This window comes from Myodes glareolus, chromosome 7 (assembly GCF_982192425.1).
Source record: "Myodes glareolus chromosome 7, mMyoGla1.1, whole genome shotgun sequence".
Taxonomy (NCBI): Eukaryota; Metazoa; Chordata; class Mammalia; order Rodentia; family Cricetidae; genus Myodes; species Myodes glareolus.
In genome coordinates this window covers 58,089,960-58,114,864 of record NC_142032.1, presented here as the reverse complement: position 1 = coordinate 58,114,864, position 24,905 = coordinate 58,089,960, and the positions used below count along the sequence as shown (strand labels likewise).

The 24,905-nt window shown below is 53.1% G+C and overlaps 3 protein-coding genes across 9 annotated transcripts in view; 1 reads left to right on the top strand and 2 right to left on the bottom strand.

Annotated features, from left to right (window-relative positions):
- Chka (choline kinase alpha) overlaps positions 1-3,967 on the top strand; it is a 48,883-nt gene extending 44,916 nt beyond the window's left edge. For all 3 annotated transcript variants that reach the window (XM_085693474.2, XM_085693472.2, XM_085693473.2), the window contains 3 exons: positions 1,625-1,731; positions 2,199-2,280; positions 2,961-3,967. In XM_085693474.2, the coding sequence (XP_085549600.1) occupies positions 1,625-1,731; positions 2,199-2,280; positions 2,961-3,020 (249 nt within the window). In that variant the 3' untranslated portion in view covers positions 3,021-3,967. The remainder of the gene's footprint in view (positions 1-1,624; positions 1,732-2,198; positions 2,281-2,960) is intronic.
- Positions 3,968-5,445: 1,478 nt separating this feature from the next.
- On the bottom strand, positions 5,446-18,743 carry Tcirg1 (T cell immune regulator 1, ATPase H+ transporting V0 subunit a3). Of its 2 annotated transcripts, XM_048458097.3 has the most exons (20): positions 18,597-18,743; positions 16,281-16,401; positions 15,927-16,005; positions 15,214-15,434; positions 15,051-15,139; positions 14,777-14,903; positions 14,615-14,697; positions 14,340-14,433; positions 14,056-14,268; positions 13,352-13,496; positions 8,282-8,421; positions 8,039-8,196; positions 7,873-7,963; positions 7,137-7,255; positions 6,842-7,055; positions 6,461-6,589; positions 6,214-6,324; positions 6,012-6,129; positions 5,669-5,846; positions 5,446-5,590 (listed from the first exon to the last, which is right to left on the bottom strand). In XM_048458097.3, exons 2-20 carry the CDS (start codon positions 16,395-16,397, stop codon positions 5,512-5,514), a joined length of 2,505 nt encoding a protein of 834 aa, XP_048314054.1. In that variant the 5' UTR covers positions 16,398-16,401; positions 18,597-18,743; the 3' UTR covers positions 5,446-5,511. The 2 variants fall into 2 exon arrangements, with proteins under 2 accessions (XP_048314054.1, XP_087764364.1); XM_087908238.1 differs by lacking the exon at positions 6,461-6,589.
- A 1,718-nt stretch (positions 18,744-20,461) lies between these two features.
- On the bottom strand, positions 20,462-24,412 carry Ndufs8 (NADH:ubiquinone oxidoreductase core subunit S8). 4 transcript variants are annotated; one of them, XM_048457967.3, is made up of 7 exons: positions 24,320-24,412; positions 23,389-23,446; positions 23,249-23,299; positions 22,752-22,841; positions 22,495-22,667; positions 20,734-20,862; positions 20,462-20,655 (listed from the first exon to the last, which is right to left on the bottom strand). In XM_048457967.3, the coding sequence occupies exons 2-7, from the start codon at positions 23,444-23,446 to the stop codon at positions 20,524-20,526; spliced, it is 633 nt and encodes a 210-aa protein (XP_048313924.1). In that variant the 5' UTR covers positions 24,320-24,412; the 3' UTR covers positions 20,462-20,523. The 4 variants fall into 4 exon arrangements, with proteins under 4 accessions (XP_048313924.1, XP_048313925.3, XP_048313927.1 ...); XM_048457968.3 differs by lacking the exon at positions 24,320-24,412 and adding an exon at positions 24,084-24,286; XM_048457970.3 differs by lacking the exon at positions 24,320-24,412 and adding an exon at positions 24,186-24,271.
- Positions 24,413-24,905: the final 493 nt, after the last annotated feature.

Genomic DNA, 24,905 nt, shown 5'->3' with positions numbered 1-24,905 from the left:
GCCTCGGCTACACTGCAGTGCAATGCATCATAGTAAAGAGGAGTGCTGTAGATCAGTGGAAGCATTTGGTAGCGTGTAAGAAGCCCTGGGTTCAATCCCTAATAATAGTAGTAAGTTTTTTGTTTTAGTTTGGTTTTAAAAAACAGGACTGTGTAGCCTTGGCTATCCTATAACTTGTTCTGTAGACCAAGTTGATCTTGAATTCATAGAGATCTGCCTGCTTCTGCCTCCTGAGTGCTGGGCTTAAAAGGCGTGTGCCACCACTACCACCCACCACAAGACAATAATTTAAGTTTTGTTCTGTTGATGTGGAGTGCATACTGGACATCTGAGTCCATCTTTTGGTAACTTCCTGTGCTGTAAACACCTGGTTCAGTTAGAGGGGTGGCAGGCCTCCTATGGTTCCTCCAGTGTTTGCCAAAAGCCCCACTTCCTAGGCATGTGGGCTAGGCTGAGCATCCTGCTTATTTCATGAACCGGTGTGTAACTGGAGGAAAAGCATCACTGTGAATGGTTCCTTTCTCATCCTCAGGAGGACGCTGGTTATATGGAGTATCATTTCTTGTGGGAATTATGCTCCTGGGATTCTCTCATTTCTCAACCTATCTCTGAAGCCTGGGTGGAAGCTTATTGGGGTTTGGTCCTCAAAGTGGGCAGGGAATGAACAAGCCAAACTCACCTGGGATTCCACAGCTGCAGGATGGTGGCTCAAATGCTCCCTGTGAAGACAGATGTGAACAAACCACTGCTGCAGATCAATCAAGGAGCATCAGGAGCCCCATGAAGAGACTTCAGAAATTACACTCCATTCCAGGGCTGGCCCTTCAAATGGGAGCTTGCTAAGATATCAGAAAGTGTCATCACTCTGTCTGGACACATTTTAAGGCTGTTGGAGATGAATGTGTCCAAAACTAGGCAGCCAAGCTTCTGGAGTTGGGGAGCAGAACACAGTTGACAGCATTGGGCCTAGGCTTGGTGGAAGAGAAACTGGACCCATAGAGTAGATGACCCCAGATCTCAGAACTGTCAGAATAGCTGGGAGCAGGGAATGGCAGCCAGGAGCAGACTGTGGTTATCAAAGACAGTGCTAAAACTTTAGAATAATGTGCAAGTTACTTTCTAGTTACATTTTTCTGAACTGTTGAGATGATGCAGGGGATGTCTCTCTTAGTCGGAGGGAGCTTGACCAGCGTGTGCGGAACCCTCGATTTGATCCTAGCACCACATAAATAAAAAACAGAAGAAAAGATAGTCTGCATGTGGGACTCTGTCAGACATTAGCTCTGTGTATGTTGAAGTAATATAGAGCTTTCCCCCCCTAAATCCACTGTAGATACTTTGTAGTGCATGGAATCCTGGAGTTCTTGTTTTGAATTTCTGTGTGTAAGGGTGTTTTCTTAGCATGAATATCTGTCTGTTCTCTGTGTGTATACAGTGCCTGCAGAGGCCAAAAGAGGGCATTGGATCCCCTGGGTCAGGGTCAGAAGTCACCATGGCCTTGCTGTTCTCACTCTGGCAGCACAAAGGCAGCGGCAGCCTGTGTGATAGGCGTGTATGTAGTAATAGCTTTAGCAGTGTTTTTTTTAACCGTCATCCATCCTAACACAGTCAATTCTTTTTTAAGCTCCATTTTATTTCCAGTTACTTGGCTGCATTCCAGAATGATTTTGAAAGCCTCAGTGGTGAAGAGCAGTTCGCTACAAAAGAAGACATGTTGCTTGAGGTTAACAGGTAAGCTTTGTCTTGTAAAGTTGCTGCCAGTCAGTGTGGTTTTGTCCTGAGACTGGAGATGGTGACATGGCTCTATTCACCTGCTATTGTCCTAACATCAGTAGGAAAGGAGGGTGTGGGTGACTGGGTTGGAGAAGCTCCTGCTCAGGGAACAGCTTCCTTCTGAGTGTATAGGGCGGATTTTCAGGAGCTGCTATCAGCTGGGTTCTATATACTCCCCTGCAGCAGAGCATGGCCACCCCAGTGTCCTGTGTTCCCTGACCAGGCAGCTGGGTGCAATCCCATGGTCAGAGGTGGGAAGAGTCCAGTCCCTTCACATACAGTCCCACAAAAGGGCCAAGGCAGCAGCACTTAATGCATTAAGAGAGATGCTTGGTAGCATGGCCATGGGTATAACATAACATCTTTGGTTCCCTGACTGACCTTGCATGGCTTATGTGCTGAGATTCTCACTTTTGTGATTACAGATTTGCCCTCGCCTCCCATTTCCTCTGGGGACTTTGGTCCATTGTACAGGCCAAGATTTCATCCATTGAATTTGGGTACATGGTATGTATGTTTCAGGCGCAGTTTTTGTTTTTTTTTCTTTTTTTTTGGCTGCAAGGAAACACTGTAGTGTGTGAATGCTTGGCAGGAGCATTTGGTGTCCTGGTAGCGCCGGTTTAGTTTGGCTTTGGAAACCCTTTTTGCTGGTGCTAGCTGCCTCACTCAAGGGCCATAGGTGCTGCTTGCCAGCTTCAGCCAAGTGGTAGCTGGGTCTATAGTCTGGAACAGAGGGAATCTGGGCTGGTCTGTCCACTTGACTCAGCCCCTTTTGAGCCTAGATGAGAGGTTTGGTAATGATGCCATCAGGCAAAGACAGGAGAAATGTGGATACTTAAATCGGATTTGGGGGTCAGCAAGATGGTTCAGCAGGCAAAGGCCTCTGCCAGTAAGCCTCCTAGTATTTAGTGCCCACATGGTGGGAAGAGAACTGGCTCTTGCAGGCTGTCCCTTGACCTCCTTGCATGCTCCACGGTGTAAGAACCCACTGATAAATGAATTGTGGTTTGATCAGATGGTATTGTTAGACGGAACGGACTTTAGAACAAGGACGGGCACCAGGCATGCAGACGTGCTTCTGGTGTGTGGTGGTCCACAGCAGCAAGTTAGGCACTTAGAGGTAGAGCACAGGTGTCCAGGTCAGATCCACCTGACCACACAGTGATGTGCTGTTTTCTGTCTCTCAGGAGTATGCCCAAGCCAGGTTCGATGCCTACTTTGACCAGAAGAAGAAGCTTGGGGTGTGAATGGGATGACTCCACTCTTCACCTCTGGACTGCAGGAGGCGGCTGTGCCAGGCCCTCGGTGGAGCGTTGCTGTGACCACTGCCCTGGGCAGAAGGTCTGGATGGCTCACTACCGAGCATCGATGTGTATGATACTACAGACTATATTAAAGTGGAGTAACATTTCTTTCATCTTTGTTTACGCTCTCACTAGGACTCTGAACCGTGATTGGAAGCAGAAATATAGTACAATAGTGCAATAGCTCAGAACCCACCTAACCTGGAGGCCTTTTGGCTGCATGGCTACAGCTTTCAGCCATATATGGCTCCAGCCGGACAGAGCAGTGCCATTTGGGTACTCCAAGTGCTGACTTAGAATATTAATGTACTGCAACACATCTGTGGCCAGGCTTTGTAGATGACAATGTGACAGTGTGTTGTTGGTGATGCTTCTGAAGGGCGAGTGAGCAGACATATACTGTGAAGTGGCTCATCGGGTCGAGCCCAAGCCGTGGGGTCTGTCAATGGGCAGACTTCCTGGAGAAGCAGGTACACTTGAGCTACAGGTGTACATCTGCAGAAAGTAGCTGTAGCCTTCCTGTGCCTGCCTACGCATGAGTACATGGGCCAGTGTTACTGACCGGCCATGACGTCAGTGTCTCCTGACTCCCCGGGGAGGAGCAGTGGGGCCAGCTTCCCCAGCCTTTCTTGCCTTCCCTCTGCCTAGCCTGGAACTTGGATATCTGTCCAGGATTCTCCAAAGCTGCTTCCCATCTGGTACTACTGGGAGACAGCAGCTGTATGTGGGGTATCGGGGTACAGGTGGACTAGAGCTGTGAAATCCATGTACATTAAATGCCCAATGGGATAAACTTAGAATTTTTTTTTTACTCTGAATTCTGTTTTGTGCACATATTTCTGCTACCACCAAGACTGTATTATACAGAAAAATAAACAACTTGAAAACCATCCTCAGGCTGTTACCCTGCGTGTATGTCAGCGCCTTGTTCTCCACGTGACGAGTGCCGGGTTAGGTACTTTCCTCCTCATCACACCTCATGCTCTGTCACACCATATGCTGGTGTCTCCATGGCCCCAGATAGCAAAGATCCTGGGATCGTCCACCCTTCCTGCTTCGCCAGGAGTTAAGGCCTAGACAGCAGCAGAGGAAGCTACAGTTGTACCTGTTACTCTGACCAACACAACTTCAGCAGGAACACACTGGTCTCTCTTGGAACTCTCCACTGGAGCTTAGGGTGAACGTGATCATGGCTGCTTGTCCTCAGTCTCATAGTAGCTCCTTCACCATCTGCTTGATTACTCCTCGTGATTTTCTTATCTTTAATTATGTGGTGGGGGAGGGGTACTGCACATAGTACGAGTGTCCCACAAGGCCAGAGGAATAGGATGTCCTGGAACTGGAGTCACAGGCAGTTGTGAGCTGCCCATGTGAGTGCTGGGAACCAAACTTGGGTCCTCTGCAAAGCAGTAATGCTCTTAACCACCCCATGCTTTCCTAAACCTTCCCATTGGTGACAGTGTCTTTCCCAAATCACCTCTGTAGCCCTGTCCCCTTCCTGCCTGCTGTTTCCTGTTCGTGTGGTGAGCCTTTCCAGGACTTCTGACTGGCCAAGTGAGCAGGGATCAGGTCCATCCAAGTCTGATCACACCCGTTAGTGGGGATGACTGCCAGGCCAGTGCTTGCTAGTGCTATGGCATGCTGTTCCCATGGCAACCAGAATAGCCTGTCCAAGCAAGTAAGTGTCAGAGCTGGGGTAGACCTACTGGTGTCTCCTGGGGATCATCCACAGCTCTTCTGCCCAACTCTATCACACTTCTCTTAGCTCAGTCTGCCATGCACGTGAACTGTCTGAAAGACTGCTATTCCCAACCCTGCACAGGCCACACCCCTCCCTGCAGCTTGGCCAGGACCATTGTGGCTAGCTGTGCCCAAAGCAGCTCTGGCCTCAAAGCAGCCTTTGTTGTTGGGCCTTCAGCTGCATGAGCTACTTTGTAACTTGGCTGGAAAACAGGGCCTCTAGTCTCTGACATGCACTGGCTATATGCACCTCCTGGCCAGAGGGAATGAAAGGGCACTCCCATCTCAACCAAACATGGAGGGAGGAGGACCTTAAGGATTTCAGGGAGGCAGGGCCTGAAGTCAAAGCCAGTTTGTACGCCTCCTCCCACCTAACTGGGATCTACTCCCATCAAACTAGAATGTTCCTTCTTAACCCTAGATAATTCTTCTGCACCCCAAGAGTCTGCAGACGTGTTCATAGGTCCTCACAGCAACTTCTAAAAGGCTAAGATCCTAGACCAGTGCCTCCCACCCACTACCTCAGCTGAAGGGTGGGTGGCCTAAGTATACAGCATATTTGGAATCCAGAGCTCTGATCATTGTAGTGTCTGCCCAGTCCCATATCCCAGAGACGACCAAGGCAAAGTTCCTGGGCCAGCCAGTTCTTTCTTTATTCCTTTCCCGATTTGGAGAGGCAGGGATCACAGTGGATTTACTCGTTGTCCACAGTGAAAGTGAAGGGACTAAGCTTGTAGCCAGTACCCGAGTAGAACTTGTTCTGGAACTCTACCCTGGGGGTGAGAAAGGGGCCAGTGAGGAGAATGCCACCCTCTTCCCTCCATGCCAAGGCTCACTACGGGTGTGCTCACCAGTGCAACCGCAGGGCATGCAAGAAGGCTGAGAGCCCTTCCATCACTAGCAAGATGGCCACAGTCAACACAGCAAAGGCAGCAAACACAGGGACCAGCACCACAGCTGTCACACCCATCTCTCGGCCCATACCCAGGCCTATGCGCATTACCATGGCCCACAGGACCTCAGATAGCTCTGCACATAAACAAGGGGACAGTGGGATCAAGGATGGGGCAATGCCTGTTAGCATCCCGACCCACAGTAGCATCCTTGAATCCTCCCCGGAGCTGGTGAGGCACCTCTGAGGGGAACCCAGTTTGACAGGGTAGGATATGGATGCCTGAGAGAAATGTCACTCACGGGCATGGGCTAGGCTCAGGGCCCAGAGACGCAAGTAGGAGGCCGTGTTGGAGATGCAGCCCAGGCAGAATTCAATGGTGTGGATGGCCTGGTGCATAAAGACCTCAGAGGGGACAAACTGCACGATAAGAGGCCATGAATGAGACAGCAGCTGAGGCTGGCAGCCCCCCCCCCCCAACAAGGAAGTGCTGCACCCACCGACCTCAGCTTCCTCATCATCCCCTGGGATCCCGGCCTTCTCCTCATCAGGGCTCCAGGTATTCTCCGAGGTGGAAGCATCAGAGGAGGCCAGAAGCTTGTCAGTGTCCTTGTCCTAAGAGCAGCAGGTAGCATCAACAGCTCCAGCCCCAGAGATAGCCCATGCCACCTACCCAGCCGCATGGAGCCACAGGGAAGCAAGGAACACTTCCCACGCGGCCCTCCTTCCCCGTACTCCTCCCTATTTCTACCTGTTGGCCTGCCAGCCTTCTCTGAGTATTTCTGTGACCGTGCTGCCGCAGCAGATACAGGGGTGTGCCCAGCAACAGGATAGGAACGGTGGCCAAAGCCAGGACCACCAGCACATACTGTACCACTTCCTGTGGGCAAAGAGGGCAAGGCCACCACACACAGTGTATGCATGCAATAAGTGGCTCGGTATGGTCAATCCCTCCCCCAGGGACTCTCTGAGAAGGGACTTGAGGTTCCCAGCACCCCCTGGTGAGGCCATCACCTTGGACATCATTGTCTGCAGGGATTCAGGCCCACAAGCCATTTCTCAAATGGCTCTGCTGCTCCAGGTGGCCCAGGGACTGAAGTGGGGGTCCCCAGGGAAAGGGTCTAAGCTGTACCTGCCCATGGAAGAGCGGCTGATTGGTAGGGCTTTGGGCAAAGAGGAACATATTGATAAAGTGGATGAGGATACTGGGAGCTGTGGAGGCGCTGGCAGCTGAGACCTGTAGCCACTTGTAGACAATGAGGAACACAAGATAGCCAAAGAGGCCCAGCAGGAAGATGAGTTCAGGCAAGGTCTCTAGCAAGAGCCGGTGTGCCTGGCCAAAGTGCCTGTGGGAATAGACAGGTCACAGAACTCTCCTGGCCCCACGAGGACACTGCCCATTCCCACTGGCAGCTCTCGGCGCTCACATGTGGTTGAAGATGCTGAGGAACACCCCAAAGGCCATGTGGGTGACCCCAAGGATGACAGACATCTTCATCTTGAAGGAGTTGAGGAAGCTCAGGTGGTTGGTGGCCAGGCTCCAGATCTGGGGCAATGGGAGAAGTGGGACTGAGGAACACCATGGTCAGTTTTGCCAGGGCCTCCCCAGTTGTCTCTCTCGTCACCTTCCTGCTCCCCGATGAACCCAACCAGAACTCCCTCGTCACCAGTTCGAAGGGGAAACAGAAAGAAGTGAACAGTGGCTCTCACAGGTCAGGTTCAGGTGACCAGGGCTCGAGCTTGGTTCTTCCCACCCAAGGGGCTCAGCACCCATGTCTCCACCTCACGCTCATCTGTGCCATAGGGAATGCTAACACATGTCTGCAGGACTGTCACTTGGACCAGTTGTTCCCAAGGCTGGGTTCTCATTTGTAAGAGACAGGGCCTTATGTAACCCAGGCAGGCCTTGATGCACTTGAACTCTGTTCTTCCTGCCTCCCACCTCTCGAATGTTTGAATTACACCTGTGTACCACGACACTCAGTCTGGATACTATTTTTACAGACCTCTCTGCCTGTGTGCCAAGCTTAGCATTGGGCCTGACACACAGAAAGTGTCCAGTACCAACTGCCTAAGGGGGCAGTGAACAGATGGAGCTATGGTGCCCTGGCCAGCCTCCCAAAAGCCTCTACCACTCACATGCACCAGTGTGGCCCCACTTACCGGGTCAATGCCAAAGGGATAAGGTCCTAGGAAGACACCAGTGATGTTGGGATTCAGGGTGAGCATGGGGTGCTGGGACAGATACTTGTCACTGTAGTGATAATAAATGATGTCAGGGCTGCACAGTGGGCCAGAAGCCCTAGGTGTGTAGGGATAGAGGTCCTACCTCCAGCCTGACTGGTTGGCCATGGCGGCCACACTCCAGCCTGAGGGGAAAATGGTAGTGGCCCGGCTGAAACACTCGTTGTAGATGAAGCCAGTGTAGATGGAGAACAGACCCATGAGCAGGAGTAAGTAGCGCCCCCCGAAGAAGGTCTGCCAGATCTGAGGGAGTGGGGTAGGTGGTGTGATGAGAGGCTGCTCAACGCTGTCCTATCCTCTACCCCTGCCAGGCATGGTCGGTTCATACCTCATTCTGTGCGGCTTTCACGGCTGGCCGGTTCTCTGTGAGGACCATGGCCAGGGCGAAGAGAAACATGAGCAGTCCATGACCCACGTCACCAAACATCACAGCGAAGAGAAAGGGGAAAGTGATGATGGTGTAGGGAGCTGTAGGCAGACAGGATACAGTCAGGCAGGTTCCCACGGGGGCCCCCCAGGACCTGTCAAGAGCATGTTCATGAGGCAAGGATCACAGAGTCAGCCCCGTCTGCCTGCTTCTTCACCCATAATATGGAGATCTCAGAGCCACCTCGCAGGGTTATTATAAATTAGTGTCGTAGGCAGGCCTGCCTGCAGGTGACAGGCTGTGGACACGGGTGGAACAGTTCCACCTGCAGCTATTTAAAGCTGGAGCTGCTGCTGAGTGGCCCAGGATGGTCTTGAACTCCTAAAGTGATCCTCCTGATTGCTATTGCTTTCTGTGTGATTGTGTGTGGGTGTGGGCAGGGTCAGAGGACACCAGGTGTCATTTCCCAGAAGCCTTTCCGTCATGACAGTGTTTGTCATTATCCTGGAACTTCACCAGGGAGCTAGATGCCTGGCTCCAGCTCCCATCTCACCACCATTGGAATATTGGAATTACACTGCTGAGCCTACATGGGCTCTAGAGAGTCACAGGTGGTCTTCGGGCTTTGCTGGTCTAGCAGCTTCCCACCTATTGTTAAGTGTTTTCTTAAAAACATTTATTTGCTAGTTTATTATTGGGAAGGTGTGCCTGTGTGAAGGTCAAAGAACTTGTAATAGTAGGCTCTCCTCCTGTGTGGGTTCTGGAAATTGAACTCAGATTGTCAGACTTACCGACAAGGCTTTACTCAATGAACAATCTCTCTGATCCCAACTGTTACATTTAAGATCTTTAAGCTAGGCATGATGGCTCACACCCGTAATTCTAGCACTCAGGAAACCAAGGCAGGAGAATTGCTATGAGCTCAAGGTCAACTTGCAGTATAGTGTAAGACCCTGTATGGTGGCACACGCCTTTAATTAGCACTAAGGATGCAGAGGTAGGCAGATACTGTGAGTTCAAGGCCAGCCTGGTATAAGTAGAGAACTCCAGGATAGCCAGGACAACAGAGAGAAACCCTGTCTCATTTGTTATCCCTTCAGGAACTAGACTGTCACCCTACAGCCAGCACCTCAGATTGTGATTTAAAGAAGCGGTCAGATGCCAGGTGGTAGTGGTGCACACCTTTAATCCCAATACTTCGGAGGCAGAGGCAGGAGGATCTCTGTGAGTTTGAGGCCAGTCTGGTCTACAGAGTGAGTTCAAAGACAGCCAGGACCATTATATAGAGAAACTTTGTCTCAGAATCAGAAAACAAAAAACAAAACAAAAAAAAAATTATGTGGGAATTCTCTCTGTATTATGCTGTGATTACCGCTGATTAATAAAGAAACTGTCTTGGGCCTGCACAGGGATAGAATAGAAGTAGTTGGGGAAAACTAAACTGAATGCTGGGAGAAAGAAGGGTGGAGTAAGACAGAAACCATGTCCAGACAGAACTTTACCCGGTAAGCCACAACTTGTGGCGATACACAGATTACTAGAAATTCAAATGCTGCTGGTATAACTGGATATCAACATGTAAAAGAATGAAAATAGACCCATATCTATCACCATGCACAAAATTCAAGTCCAAATGGATCAAAGACCTCAACATAAAACCAGCCACACTGAACCCACAGAAGAGAAAGTGGGAAATACACTTGAACGCACTGGCACAGGGAACCACTTCCTAAATAGAACCCCAGCAGCACAGACACTGAGAGAAACAATTAATAAATGGGACCTCCTGAAACTGAAAAACTTCTATAAATCAAAGGATACAGTCAACAAGACAAAACCACAGCCGGCTTACAGAATGGGAAAAGATCTTCACTAACCCCACATCAGACAAAGGTGTGATCTCCAAAATATACAAACAACTCAAGAAATTGGTCACCAAAAGAACACATAATCCAATAAAAAAAAAATGGAGTACAGACCTAAACAGAGAACTCTCAACAGAGGAATCTATGGCTGAAAGACACTTAAGGAAATGTTCAACATCCTTAGTCATCAGAGAAATGCAAATCAAAACAACTCTGAGATTCCATCTTACACCTGTAAGAATGGCCAAGATCAAAAACACTGATGACAACTTATGCTGGAGAGGTTGTGGGGAAAAGGGAACACTTCTGCATTGCTGGTGGGAATGCAAGCTGGTACAACCCCTTTGGATGCCAGTGTGGCGATTTCTCAGAAGATTAGAAAACAAGCTTCCGCAAGACCCAGTAATACCACTTTGGGGTATATATCCAAAGGATGCCCAATCGTGCCACGAGGACATGTGCTCAACTATGTTCATAGTAGCTTTGTTTGTCATAGCCAGAACCTGGAAACAACCTAAATGTCCCTCGACCGAAGAATGGATAAGGAAAATGTGGTACATTTACACAATGGAGTACTACACAGCAGAAAAAAAAAAGACATCTTGAATTTTGCAGGAAAATGGATGGAGCTAGGAAACATTATTTTGAGTGAGGTAACCCAGACACAGAAAGACAATTAACACATGTACTCACTCATAGGTGGTTTTTAAACGTAAAGCAAAGAAAACCAGCCTACAAACCACAATCCCAGAGAACTTAGACAACAATGAGAACACTAAGAGAGACTTACATAGATCTAATCTACATGGGAAGTAGAAAAAGACAAGATCTCCTGAGTAAATTGGGAGTATGGGGACCTTAGGAGAGGGTTGAAGGGGGAAGGGGAGAGGCAGGGAGGGGAACAGAGAAAAATGTAGAGCTCAATAAAAATAATAATAATAATAAAGAAATGGGTTAAATTAAGATATAAGAGTCAATAAGAAGCTAGAGCTAATGGGCCAAGCAGTGATTTAAATAATATAGTTTCTGTGTGATTATTTTGGGATTGAGTAGCTGGGAACCAACAAGCGGCCTCCTTACAACAACAGTTAGGAGAAGGCTCTAGGTAGACTTTGACTCTGTGGTCAGTGTACTTATACAGAAGGAGACATTTATTTGAACACAGAGAGCGATGAAGACCACATGGCCATGACAGCCATCCATGGCCCAGGAGAAAGACCCTGCACAGATTTTCTCTAACAGATGGGACAGCACAGCTGACACCTTGACCTCAGACATCATTGTCCAAAGCCCTGAGCCCATCTCTGCTGGCTCATCAGGTAGCTAAGGCTGGCCTCGATCCCTGCTCCTGCTGCTCTGCCTTAGGCGTCTCACCACTTGGCCACCACCTGCCCATCCAGGTACTTCACTGCAGTGTTTCTAGCAAACCACAACCGCTTTCCCCGAGGCCTTCTGTTCTGAAGGCAGACAAGAGGATGGCCACCATGGGCACCTGGCAGGCATACCATTCCACCTGCACTGGCAGCAACCCAGATCAAGCCCAGGGCGCTGGTGCCGAGGCTCCGAAGCCCCAGGACATGTGGCTCACATCTACACAGCCTCAGACTGGTCCCGCCCATCACCAGTTAGGGCAGAACCCCAGCCTGTGATTAAGGCTCCTTCCCAGAGAGGGCGTGCCACAGCTGCGCTAAGGGCCACGCCTACGCTCAATGGCACTGGAGTCCCCCTCTCGGCCTGCTTCTCCTTATAACCCCGTGCCTTTTTGGGTTCTTGCTAAGAGTACCAGCCTTGCAGGGCAGTGATGGCGCATGCCTTTAATCCCAGCATTCGGGAGGCAGAAGCAGGCAGATCTCTGTGAGTCCAAGGCCAGACTGGTAACAGAGCGAGTTTAAAGACAGGCTCCAAAGCTACACCATGAAACCCTCTCAAAGAAAAAAGAAGAGTACAAGCCTTGGCTGACGAGCATTTCGAGCTGCCTGGCTGGCTCACTTCTGAGGATCTACTGACTGGCCAGCTTGGCTCCCCTCCCACAGAAGAACTGGGATTACATGTATACACTAATGCACTCTGTTTTTCTGTAAGCTCCAAGGATTCAGGTCCTCACACTTTTGTTGCAAGCATTTTATCCACTGAGCCTTGAACTTCTTTGTTTGTTTGTTTGTTTGTTTTTCATGATAGGGTTTCTCTGTAGGTTCCAGGAGCCTGTCCTGGAACTAGCTCTTGAAGACCAGGCTGGTCTCGAACTCACAGAGATCCGCCTGCCTCTGCCTCCTGAGTGCTGGGATTAAAGGCGTGTGCCACTACTACCTGGCTGAGCCTTGAACTTTCTAAGTAGCTGAGGATGACTGAATTTTATCTTACTATTTATTTATTTATTTTGGTTTTTCAAGACAGGGTTTCTCTGTGTAGCCCTAGCTATTCTGGAACTCACTCTGTAGTCCAGGCTGGCCTCGAACTCAGAGACCCACCTGCCTCTGCCTCCCAAGTGCAGGGATCAAGGTTGTGTACCACCACTGCCCAGCTATGACTCTGAATTCTTTTTTTTAATAAATATTTGTAGTTGTTGAAAATTTCTATTTATTTATATTTTATGTATGAGTTCTCTGCATGTATATCTGCATGCCAGAAGAGGGCATCAGATCCTAACACAGACAGTTGTGAGCCACTATGTGGTTGCTGGGAGTTGAACTCAGGACCTCTGGAAGAGCACCCAGTGCTCTTAACCCCTGAGCCATCTCTCCAGCCTGACTCTGAATTCTTGATCCTCCTGACTGCACCTCCTGAGTGCTAGGATCATGTGTTTGTACCACCAGGCTCAGTTTCCACTGAGGATGGGCCGGGGACTTCATAATTTTTGCCAGCGCTCTATCAACTGAGCTCCACCCTCACCCGTTTATCCCAACTTCCTAAAAAATGCAGCATGGCCAAATGCGCCAAATCACAGGCTGCTTGGGTCGCTCTGACAGCACCAGACTTCCTAACACTTCTCTAAGGTTTGTGCAACTACTCTTGCTTTATAGACTAGGAAAAACGAGAGCCACAGAAACTAAGAAACTGATCAAAACCAGTGAGCTAGACTTCAAGCCCCTCCCAAGCCTGGTATCTGGACTGATCCTTGCTGGCTCCTTGTGGATTTAACAGCAGAAATAAGTATAAAGGCTCTCACCAGGGTTGACTTCTCGGTAGCGGCCCACACCATAGGCATCCACAATGCCCTGGAAGCTGGCAGTGAAGCGGTTGGTCCGGATGAGGGTCGGAGGCATGTCCCGGCTGGGTATGCGGTGAGCGACAGCACTCACTCCAGCCTCGCTCTGGGGATGCACGGGTAAAGAGGCAGAAGCTGATGGCGCAGGCTTCAGAAACCCTGGAGCCCCCACCCAGGCCCAGCCGAGATGAACATGGCAATGGGATGGCATGGAGGAGCTTGGTCAGCCTGCCCAAATCTGGGGCATTTGTCAAAATAAAGTATGCCTCTTCTCATCAGGTAGCCCAGGAGCGGGACCCATGCCCACTCTGGAAAACCAGCTCCGCACCACCAGGTGTGTGCTATAATGTCCACTTGGGCACCACCATTGCACCCTCTGGGAAGGGGTCTGCGGCTCCTAACAGGCTCAGGCCACATAACCACTGCATTGGAAGTGCAACTTTATAATTCTCTTGTGTAGCTTGCAGAGACCCCGAGAAATCAGAGAAGGGAGGGCTACGGGGCCAGGACCATCTGCGTAATGCCCTGGGGGAAGGTGCTTCTAGGAAAGAGACCCCCGTCCCAATCCCAGGGCAAAGGCGAGGTACTGGAAACTTGAGGTGCTGGAAGCAGGAGGGAAGGCAAAGAAAGCGCGCACGCGTGCGTCTGGCAGCCTGTATGCTCACTGAGCCATCCTGTAGCGCCTGCTGGAGGGTGGGCAGGTCCCGCGTGGCACACCAGACCTCGGCAATGAGGCACTTGTGTGTGGTGCTCACACTGCACTGGTTGAGAGCCAAGTACACAGCCTTCATCTTGCGGATCTGCACCTGCCCTGGTGGCAGCAGCTGCTGTACCCGGCCCAACACCTGGCTCAGGAATCGTTCTGCTTCCCCCAGGACCTGGGACCAAAAGTGGCAATCAGAATGGATAGTGAGGGAGGCTGTGGGGATCAGGCCATGTGGGTGCTCACCTCCTGAAGCTCCTGGCTCTGCTGCCGCAGCTGCTGCAACACCGCATGCCGGGCTTCCTCTTGCTCCACGTAAGGGAAGACGTGACAGTGGAAGCTAGTGGGGAGATGGGGTTTAGAGGGAGCCACCAAGCAGAGCTGGGGTCAGGACAAATTTGGTGAAGGTGTTATCAGGGGCCTGGGGCACACAGAGTCAGCAATATCTATCTGGGAGCCTAACGCGGCGGTAGGGGGCTGGACACCTATGGAGGCCAAGTGGTCACACACACGTGGCTCACCAGTCTGTGATCTTTCGGATCTTCTGACCGATCTGCTCACCCCAGTAGGAGATGACAAAGGTCATCCAAGTTGCAGGCTCACCCTGAGGGAGTCAGGCTTAGTAAATCCCTGGAGCCCTGGCTCCTCCCAAACTACCCCCACCCTGCCCCTTGCCAGCTCACCGTCACTGGGTCCTCCAGCTGCCCCTCCGTCTCCCTAAAGCTGGCAATGAGGAAGCCGCGGCAGGCTCTCCAGAGCAGGCGCTCCAGGGCAGCAGCCTTGTAGGGCTCCACGGCACCTGCCACAAAGCTGCCAGCGGGGCTGGAGGGGGGCTGCAGCCTCCCCTCCCACCCACCTCAGCAGGAAGCACCCCGGGCACGCTCCCACACGCAGAGACTCAGGGGTCGTCCTGTCCCCTTCGCTGGCTTATGGGAGAAGACAAACTGTTCCACTCACTTGACCTTCAGGTCTGCATGTGGCCCCCGAGCGTCTGGAAGCAGGGGCGTTCTCTCAGAAGAGGGTCCCTCAGTGTGGGCAGCTGCCATCTGATCACCAAGACATATTGTGAGCCCCAGCCCAGGTTGTCTCCTGCCCTATCCCTGTCTTGGCTGGGGCTCACCGGGGGGCCATGGCTCTGGCTGAGCACAGCTGAATGGAGCTGCAGCTGGTGCAGCTGGGCACGAAGTGCCTGCTGGTTGCCTCGAACATTCCGAAGCTCCTGGGCCAGGCGGTCCGTCTCCTCCTGAATTCGCAGCAGCTCTCGGGGAGGTGGTGCTGGCAGTGTCCCCTCAGGTGGGGGCAGTGTCAGGCCAGCGCGCTGTACTTCTTCCTGTAAGAAGGCTAGACACAGAAAGGGGGGTCATGCCACCTAATAGCTACTGTTAGCTAAGGGCTGCTAGACACGTAGGGAAATCCCAAACGCTCATCAAATGCTATTACTAATCCACTGAGTCAGAGAGTTTCAGAAAAATCCCTGGTCATACTGCTGTTCAGGAAGCTCTGCTCCCTGAGCTCTGCCCTCGCCTCTGGCCTAAGAAGAAGCAGCCCTCGATTCCAGCCTCTGCCCACGCCAGTCCATCTAGAGGAGAAAACTCAGTCCATGCCTCTTGCTTCCTGCCATTCATTCTGAGTTGTGGACCGACTCCAAGCTACTGTAGGTCCTCTGCTCCACCCACTCAGAGCTAAGGACACCCTCCAGACCCCAGCAGCAGCTCTGATGGGTTCTGCCTGCACTCCCTGTCTCTGCCTTCCACCTGGGTAACTGAGGTACTTCCCCTCAGACCAAGCTTGCCTGGGAAGGCAGCCTGGAACGTGGGCCTGAGCCCAACTTACTGAAGGTCTTCTCCAGCTCCTCGCAGCGCCGGACATCCACCACAAAGCGCCTCTGGAAGGCACTCACGGATGCGTTGAGCTGAGAAGGATATACAGAGGACTCAGAGTCTCAGGGAGGGGACAAGGAGGTCACTCACTGCTCTGGGGTCCAGCCCTGAGGCACTGCCTCCAAAAACGTTGCTAGGTGCCCAATTAGTCTAAAGATGAGCTGAAGCAGACGCAACCCACGCCAGTGGGCATGGGAAGAGCACCTGTGCTAGGAGGAGTGGTGGGATGCTCCTGCAGGGGGCCAGGGGCCATGGTAGGGTCCTTCTGGATGTGGGGTTACCTGCCCAAGACTCTGTCCCCACTCACGTCTCTAAACTCCACGAGGCCCAGCTCACCCAGCTGGCTCACACAGGTGTAGGCAGCCGCTGTGGGCAGCAGGAGCTGGACCAAGGCCACCTCTTCACTCCGGAACATGGAACCCATGATCCTTAGGACAGGCGAAAAGGTTAGTCAGGAGCCCGCTCCAGGCAGGGGTCCATACACCTGCTCTCATCCACTGGACAGATAGGGAAACTGAGGCTCAGCAAGATGGAATGGATACGGAGGTTGTCTCTAAGCTAGCTTTTCATGGCCTCCTTGTTCCAGTCCAGCCCAGCAGGGGCCAGACACACTGGCTCCGCCCAGTGCTGTAGACTCCACTTATCCCTGGGATCCCAGGCTCTAGTCCTGAGGCTGTGACAGTTGACACCCAGCGCAGCTGAGCCGTCCAGTCTGCCTCCCAACACAGGCAGTGGGGTGGGGGTGGAGTGTCCTCTAGGTCTCCTGGGGCTAAAAACCTGAAGAGGTTGATCGGCTGGGAGTTGCTTTTGGCCAGCTGGCTTGCCAGCGTTTCCTGTGGGGTTGGGGACAGTTTTAGTGTTGAAACTAATGAAAGCGAAACTGTGGAGCGACGAACAGAGGACGGCCTGGTGGCCTTGCTCCAACCCCAGCAGGCACAGACACTTCCTGATGAGAGTGGACTTCAGTGGGCCCTGCAGATGCCCCCAAAGCCCACTCTTCCCCAGGCCCTGTTCTGCAGCTAGGGGTACTAATGGGACAGTTTCCTCGGCACACTACGGAGGGGAACTTTAGGACCCAGCTTGTCTGAGTCTCCCCACAGGCCACTTCCTCCCCAAGGCCTGGTTTTCTTAACTGAAAAGGAAACCACAGTCCTATCCCTAGCCTGGGAGCAGAAAGAACTCAGAGGGTAACCAAGGACTTCAGAAGAGACAGGCCCTGAACAGGCAACGGTGGGCAGGAAGGGCTGGGTGCCATCACCCAAGAGCATGGCTCTGGCCACAGAGCAGAGGGCCAGGCACCAAGTCTCTAGGGTGCTGCCTAGATGGTGACCAACTGTGCGCCACTAAGGAGGTCACTTGCCCTCTCTGGATCTGTATTTCCTCTTCATTAAATAAGACTTGGCCAAGCAGGGTGGTGGCGCAAGTCTTTAATCCCAGCACTCGGGAGGCAGAGGCAAGAGGGTCTCTGTGAGTTCAAGGTCAGCCTGGTCTACAAAGAGAGTCTCAGGACATTCAGGGCTGTTACACAGAGAAACCCTGCCTCGAAACAAACAAACAAGAAACACTTGGCCACCCTGTCAATTTTAAAAGGTAAGATGTGAGTGGGGAGGTGAGCTAAAGACCAGAACCTCTGTATCTTCTATAAATACCACCACGCCAAGGCAACCCGGCCTTTTCCTTTTCTCTTTCTCTCTCTCTTTCTTTTCTTTTCTTTCTTTCTTTTTTTAATTTGGTTTTTCAAGACAGTTTCTATATGTACCCTGGCTGTCCTGGAACTCACTAGGTAGACCAGGCTGGAGACCCGACTGCCTCTACCTCCTCCGGAGTGCTGTATTAAAGGCGTGCAATGCGCTGCCGCCGCCGCCGCCACCACCACCACACTGGCCCACCCCAGCCTTATCTTATAGGTGAGTCAACTCAGGTTGAGTAAGGAGAAGTATAAGGTCACATGGTCAGTTAGGACCAAACCAAAGAGGGGTCTGTTGCAGACCAGCAGGAAGCTGCTATGACTGTCACTGTCCCAGCACCACAACCAACACCAGCCATCTAGATAAAAGACAAACGGAAGTACCTCCCTGCCCCCTGCAGTCCACACTGTGCACTGGGATTTAACAGCTCCCGTCTTCTGCAGCCAGCAGGGCATCATCTGCGGGCTAAACCCACACACACCGCTTGTGCTCCAGCCTTCCCCGGATGCCCTGAAGCTCGGTTTCACTCCTGCACCCCTTTCTTGGTTCTTCCTTCAGACTCTTCTCCCAACCCCTGCCTTTTGGAGGATAACGGCACGAGGAAAGGAGTTGGAATCCGCCTCGAGCCCCGCCACTTCCTAGTTAGGTGGCCTCTGTTTCCTCATCTGTAGAATGGGTCCCTCCCTCTGAACCAGACGCAGCAGGAGGCCCCCTGAGCTCAGGCCGGGTGAAGTGAACGCCGAACTTGTCCACAGCTAGCAACCATCCTCCTGCTCCTTCTTTGCGGCCTGCCTGCACCCCATACGGCCTGAAACCGGCGCGTGGCCTCTGAGCTTCCTCCACCCGGAGATGGGCGGGGTGCCTGAACCCCTGCCCGGGCAGAGGAAGCAGGTCGGGGGCAGGGCTGAGACTCCGCGGTCCCGCAGGACACTCACCCTGGTGGGCACGTCGCTCAGCGCCGGTTTAGGATCTGAGCCCGGGTAGCCGGCGGCAGCAGTTCACTCCAGCTCCGAAAGACAGTGGAGTGGGCGTGGTCTTTAGGCGCCCCGCCCACTGTCCGTCCCGTCCCGCCCTCGCTGAGTTCGGGCTGGGCTGGGGGGGGGGGGGGGTTGAGGGTGAGCAACTAGAAGGAAGGTGGCGATTGAGAAGTTTTTAGGTGTCTTAGAATCGTTTAGTCCCGGGACTGGGAGATAACCGACAACCGTAGTGCGGGGTAGGGCCTTGGGAATAGGCCACCTTCCCTTCCCTCTTAAGAGCCCCGTCCTGATGGGTCCCAGAACACACAGGCTGGTACTAGGATCCAAGATCTGTTGCTGTCCCACCTCACCCAGACCAGCCTAAGTGTCCCAGGAAGGCTGACACGGGGCTGCCCCACTCTTTGGGTACCTCTCCACTGGCAGCAGGGCGTTTGTCAGGCCAATCTTTGCTGAGGAAATTGCACCCGGGAGGTCGGGAGACTCTCCAGGAGCTCCTGGCCATGAGGTCCCAGTGTCTGGAAACTGGGATTCAGGGTCATTCAGCTGCTTGCACTTTGGACAGACTGGACTGTACCCATTGGGGACCACAGCAACAAGGGGCCCCTCCGCTCTGGTGATCCTTGGACCCCATATAGTAAACAGGGCCTGGGTGTGTGTGTGGGGAGTATGGAATGGAAGCCTGGGGCTACCTGGAAATGGAATCAGTCAAGGTGGGCATCCTCGGGAAACAGCTGTCGCAGGCCTGATCTGAGGTGTGAGAAGGACCCTCATACAAGTACAGCAGGGGTCACAGGTCAGTGCTCTTCAGTTCAGGCAAACCAATGACCACAGAACTATTATGATTGCTGAGGTAGAAGTATACCCTCAGCCATAAAAAGCCAGCAGCCAGCCTCCCAGTGTGTGTGCACACAGAACAGCCATTCCGGGGTCAGAGGAGCCACACAGCTTGGCTGGGATTGCAAACTGGGAAGCTGAAGTCACACAGCAGCTCACGTGGAGGATGTATGGAAAGGGGATGTAGCAAGAGGCAACATCCAGCTCAGAGGCAGCAGGACCTGTGTCATCCCCTTGTGACTGTCACCCCATAGCAGGCTTCCTGTTCCCCAAAGGACACCGGGGCCTGAGAGGCTCTCTGTGTAAGTGTATGCAGGCACACTCCCTGCACACGCTCACAAGGAAGCCCGAGGCCGACGGCAGGTGTCTTTCCTCAGCTGCCCACCACCTGAGGCATTTTTGAGACAGGGTCTCTCATTCAACTTGAAGCTTGCCATTTTGACGAGACAGACTGGCCAGCGAGCCCTCCGGGATCCTCTGAGTCCACCCCCCAGCAGTGGTAGCAGACGTGGCCGCATTGCACTTCTGTGCATTCTCAGGACAGGGCACTTCACTCAGAGCCTTCTACCCAGCCTCCTTCTGAGGCTCTGGATGGACTCTGGCCTGAAGCCTGGGAAGGCTCCAAGTCCAAACAACTACAATGTAGGTCTGAGAAGACAGAAGACCTGGGGTTCACCTCTCAGACAGCCACTACCACGGGGACAACAGGCCCATGGCGACCAGCATAGCCAGGCCCTGCAGAGAAGCCCACATGTGTTATACAGTTCGGGGTCCTGTGGCCAACCACAAAGAGGCCTGCTGGGCCTGTGAGTCAGAGGATGACTGGGGTCTGGCTCTGTTAGGTCTTGTGGGCACTCGAGCTGCTGGAGCCCATTGAGGGAACAAGGCCAGAGGTTCATGCACACCTGGTCTGGCCAGAGGATGCCACAGGCCTCTGGTTATGTGGGGTGGGATCTACCCTGGCAAACAGATACAACACAACAGGCAGATACAACACAACATAGCTTCTTTATGGGCAGCAGGGGCCACGGGACTCAGCCAGGTGACCAGGTCACCGGTACAGGTAGTCAGCCTGGATGTTGGCGGAGATCTCAGCCTCCCACTTGTCCCCATTGTTGAGCAGTTTCTCCTTGTTGTACAGCAGCTCCTCATGTGTCTCAGTGGAGAACTCAAAGTTGGGGCCCTGCAAGAGGGAGGACGGTCAGCAAGGCAACCAACGCCAGGAGCCTCTGTGCTCGCCACCTCAACCGGGCCCACTCACCTCCACAATGGCGTCAACAGGGCAGGCCTCCTGGCAGAAGCCACAGTAGATACACTTGGTCATGTCGATGTCATAGCGTGTAGTCCGGCGGCTGCCATCGGCTCTTGGCTCAGCCTCAATGGTGATGGCCTGAGGGAATGGTCAAAGGTCACTGCCACTGGCAGACACCTCCTGGCCCAGGGTCCGCCCCTCACACGGATGCCCACATCCTCAGACATCTGCTCAGTCCTCCAGAGGGAACACCCTCACATGGCCCCAGTAGCCTCTGCCAGGGTTTTGTTCATCACCTGCCCAGGTGACCCTCCTGTTTCCCAAAGAAAAGGCTATCATCTGCTCCGCTCCTTTAAAACCTGTGGCCTTTAATCCCAGCACTAGGGAGGCAGAGACAGGTGGATCTCTGTGAGTTCGAGGTCAGCCTGGTCTACAGAGTGAGTTCCAGGACAGCTAGGGCTGTTACACAAAGAAACCCTATTTTAAAAAAACCAAAAAGGAAACCCGTGACCCTAAAAGGTTCCCTGGGACAGTAAGTGTCCAGTGACGGCCATATTGAACAACCTTTCTGACAATCCCCATTTGTTGGAGAAAATTAAGACTCAGAGAGGTCAAAGGATTTCCTGAAGTCACACAGTAATGAGGTACATAGACCAAACTTGAAGGTATATATCTTTAACTGTTGGTTTCTGGGGTACAGCTATATGCCAGCCAAGAGTAAGGAGGGACAGCCTGGGACCCACAGCCAGGAGAACTGTTAAGGAACTCGACACTCCCAAGTGGCACACTCACTACTCAGAGTGAAGCCTTAGGAAGAACATCTTTTTGTGTTTTTAAGATTGGGAATAAAGCTGGGAGGCAGTGGTGCACACCTTTAACCCCAGCACTTGAGAGGCAGAGGTAGGAAGATCTCTGTGAGTTCGAGGCCAGCGTGGTCTACAGAGCAAGTGCCAGGGTAGGCTCTAAAGCAACACAGAGAAACCCTGTCTCAAAAAAAAAAAAAAAAAAAAAGAAAAAAAAAGTGGGAATAAAATCTCCACCAGCTACTGCTGCAGTTATAGGAAGGATATGACGAATGAGCCTGCTTTACAGAGTGCCCACTGCCTAGAAGCCATGCCCGCTACCACTGCTGCTGGGCACTGCCGGGGCACAGACAGGAGCTGGAGCTAGGCATGGCAGGTCTTAGGGCTGCACCTGCTGGGGTTCCTGCTGGGCACACCAAAGCCACCTCTGCCTCTTACTATTTCCACGAACAGCCCCAACGGCAGACGCTTCACACAGTGCCCATGAGCATGGTCAAAAGCCAGGGCCCCGAGGAGCAGCCACCAGGGATGGGAACCTTGGCTGCAAGGCCTTGGATCAAAGCCAGGACAGGTACACAGACAGGACTCCTGACACTAGCCCATGGCTCCTGAGCCCAAATGTTACATGGTCGACTGACTCCTAGGGTGGGGTAAGGGTATGCGCGCCACATGGCCCGCTTGGGATGGAGGCCACACCAGCTTCCTGGCTCAGCACCTGGACATTGAGGCCCCACTGTCCACTCACAGGATGAGGGTTAGGACTTTCGCCAGGTGGTGCGGCAGCGCATGTCTTTATCTTGGTATTCCAGAGGCAGAAGGAAGCAGGTCTCTGTGAACTCAAGGCTAGCCTAGTCCACACCTAGTTCTAGGCCAGTCGAGGCTAACTAGTGAGACTCTGTCTCAAAAGACAAAAGAAAGGGACTTTCCCAGGGATGTGTATCCAGGCCGGGGCAGGGTTAGAGCTCACCTGCGCAGGACAGACGGCCTCACAGAGCTTGCAGGCGATGCAGCGTTCCTCCCCAGATGGGTAGCGGCGCAGTGCGTGTTCTCCCCGGAAGCGTGGACTCAGCGGGCCCTTCTCAAATGGGTAGTTGATGGTGGCGGGCTCCCGAAACAGGTAGCTCAGGGTCATGCCCAGTCCTGTGAGCGGCACAGAGCTGGCATGGGGTTGCTCTCCTCCCCACACATTCATGCCCGATCCCACCTCTCCCCACTGGCACTCACCTCGGATGAGCTCTGTCCACATCAGCGTCCGAGCTGCACGGTCAGTCACAGACTTCATGTCCATGTCCAGCTCCTGTACATTCACATACTCTGCAGGAAGTCATGACGGGAAGTTAGGGAGTCTGCTCTGGAAGATGCGGCTCAACTCTCAACCCTAAGTGCAGCAGGTGGGCTTAGTGAGGGCCCTGGGAAGCCAGTGTCTGTGGCCCTGGAAAGCCAGTCTGGGGCCCCGGGAAGCCAGTCTGGGGCCCTGGGAAGCAAAGCCTTACTGGTTCTCTTTCTGCCCTGGTAACCCAAAGAGCCCCCAAGCAAAGCTTTTCAAGTTCTGGGTATAAGGGTCCTGGGTCCCCCTAGTGGGTCGAGCACTTCCCTCCAGCACACGCCTCCCTCCTTCAATGCCACCACAATGTCCGTCAGTCACATTCTCTTTTGATTAGGTTCCTGGCCTCAGGTGTGCCCGCGACCAGGAATGTCGGAAGACACCAGCTGGTACTCACTGTATGTTGCTGCCACTGCACTGCTATGGAGGCTTCGGCCACTGTGATGTCCTGCAAGGAAAGGGGTGACACTCTGCTGCCGTGGCTTCATACCAGGAAGCTTGGCTCCCCCACCCCCAGGAACGGCTCCCTGTACCTACCTGTTCGCATGGCCTGGGCCAGGGCCCGTGGCAGCATGGGTGAGGTCAGACGGTACATCTGGGGCACAGGAAGGAAAGGAGGTGACGGGTCTAAATCTGCCCTCCCCAGCACCGACTCCCACAGCACCCCAAGCCTCAAGCTGACTTCACTCTGCTATGACTCGCCTGGCACCCCAAGTTTCTTCTACTGCAGCTCCTATGAAGCTCATTGAACCCATTTCCCCTCTCTACGCCTCATCTGTAGCTCACACCTAAACACCCTGACCACCACTGCACTATGTAGAGTTAACGCTGAGCCAGGCTTCGGGCCAGATGCTACAAGCCCTGTCGTCCTGACATGTTAAGTGACTGTCCCAAAGTTAGTGGCACTGCAACCAAGGCAGGAATCCAGAAGTCACCTGCAGAAAAACCTTAACGGTTCAAATAATTCTCATGGTCAAGTTCCTCTCCCCAGCCCAAGGACTCTTCTCAGCCTGCCGAGTGACCTTGGGCAGTGATGTCCCCTGGCCTCAGGCTTTACGCCTTCGCTATAGGGGGGGTCCCCGAATATTAGGGATGCATGCAACTAAGGGGATGCTGGCCGAGAGCCTGGCACTCTACCAACGCTCCAAGAGCCCCTCCTGTGACCTTTGACCTCTAGCAGGTCTGCCAACTTTTGATCCATGACCACAGGTAATCCCTGGAGCCCAACCTACCACTTTCTCTCAGACCTTCCCCTTGACCTCTGACCCTAAGAACGCAGAAAGCATCCGGCGATGCAGCGCATGCGCCTAAGGATGCGGGCCTCCCGGCCTTACAGCTGCAGAAGGACGCAGAGGCCACGGGTACCGAGCCGACCCGCCGGATCCCAGACTCCACGGAGTGAGCGGTGGCACCACATTCGACCCCGCCACCCAGGCCCTGTCTTCGCCGCTTTGCCCGGGACACCCACCTTGAGGCGCGCCGGCTCCTTCACTGGCCCAGGTGCGGTTCAGCCGGGGGGCGGAGCCTAACTTCGGGATGCTGCCATTGGGTGAGCGACTCACGCCTTTTCCTTGATGACCTTTCCTGCTGTGGCTCGATTGGTCTGTAGTGCGGCTTCGGAGGCGGGGCCAGAATTAACTTTTCTCTGATTGGCTGACGGGAACAGGCGCTTGAAGTTTTGTAGGGAGCTGCCATATTGTATCGGAGAGGTCAATACGCGGACTTCCGAGCTGCTGAAGGCGGGACTTCCTGGGCGTGGTTTGGGGCTTTTAGTTCCCTGTGGGAGGAGCAGGGCGGTGTGGCTCATTTTAATACTGTAATGGTGGCGACCTCTTCTCTGGCCTAAGCGCTTTAGCCACAAGGCTTCATCTGGTCCTTGTCACAGCCGCGGGTAGCAGAACTTTCCTAACCCTACCCCTGTGACTAGAGAGCCACGAGTCAGTCTGCATGTCTTGTTTGGAGTGGTCAGGGAAGGCTCCCTTTAGGAGTCCTGCGGGCCAGGAAGGACATGTTGACTTGGTCAAACACCGGGCCGGGAGAGGAGACAGGATGTC

What these genes read in the sequence shown, in the direction of transcription:
- Tcirg1 (XM_048458097.3), bottom strand. Translation starts at nt 16,397, where the DNA reads ATGGGTTCCATGTTCCGGAGTGAAGAGGTGGCCTTGGTCCAGCTCCTG. An exon ending in ATCCGAAAGATCACAGACTG is followed by an intron (nt 14,434 to 14,614) that starts GTGAGCCACGTG and finishes TCTCCCCACTAG; the next exon opens with CTTCCACTGTCACGTCTTCC. An exon ending in AGAGCCAGGAGCTTCAGGAG is followed by an intron (nt 14,269 to 14,339) that starts GTGAGCACCCAC and finishes TTTTGGTCCCAG; the next exon opens with GTCCTGGGGGAAGCAGAACG.
- Ndufs8 (XM_048457967.3), bottom strand. Translation starts at nt 23,446, where the DNA reads ATGTACCGTCTGACCTCACCCATGCTGCCACGGGCCCTGGCCCAGGCC. An exon ending in TGCAGTGGCAGCAACATACA is followed by an intron (nt 22,842 to 23,248) that starts GTGAGTACCAGC and finishes GACTTCCTGCAG; the next exon opens with AGTATGTGAATGTACAGGAG. An exon ending in CTGTTGACGCCATTGTGGAG is followed by an intron (nt 20,656 to 20,733) that starts GTGAGTGGGCCC and finishes TCCCTCTTGCAG; the next exon opens with GGCCCCAACTTTGAGTTCTC.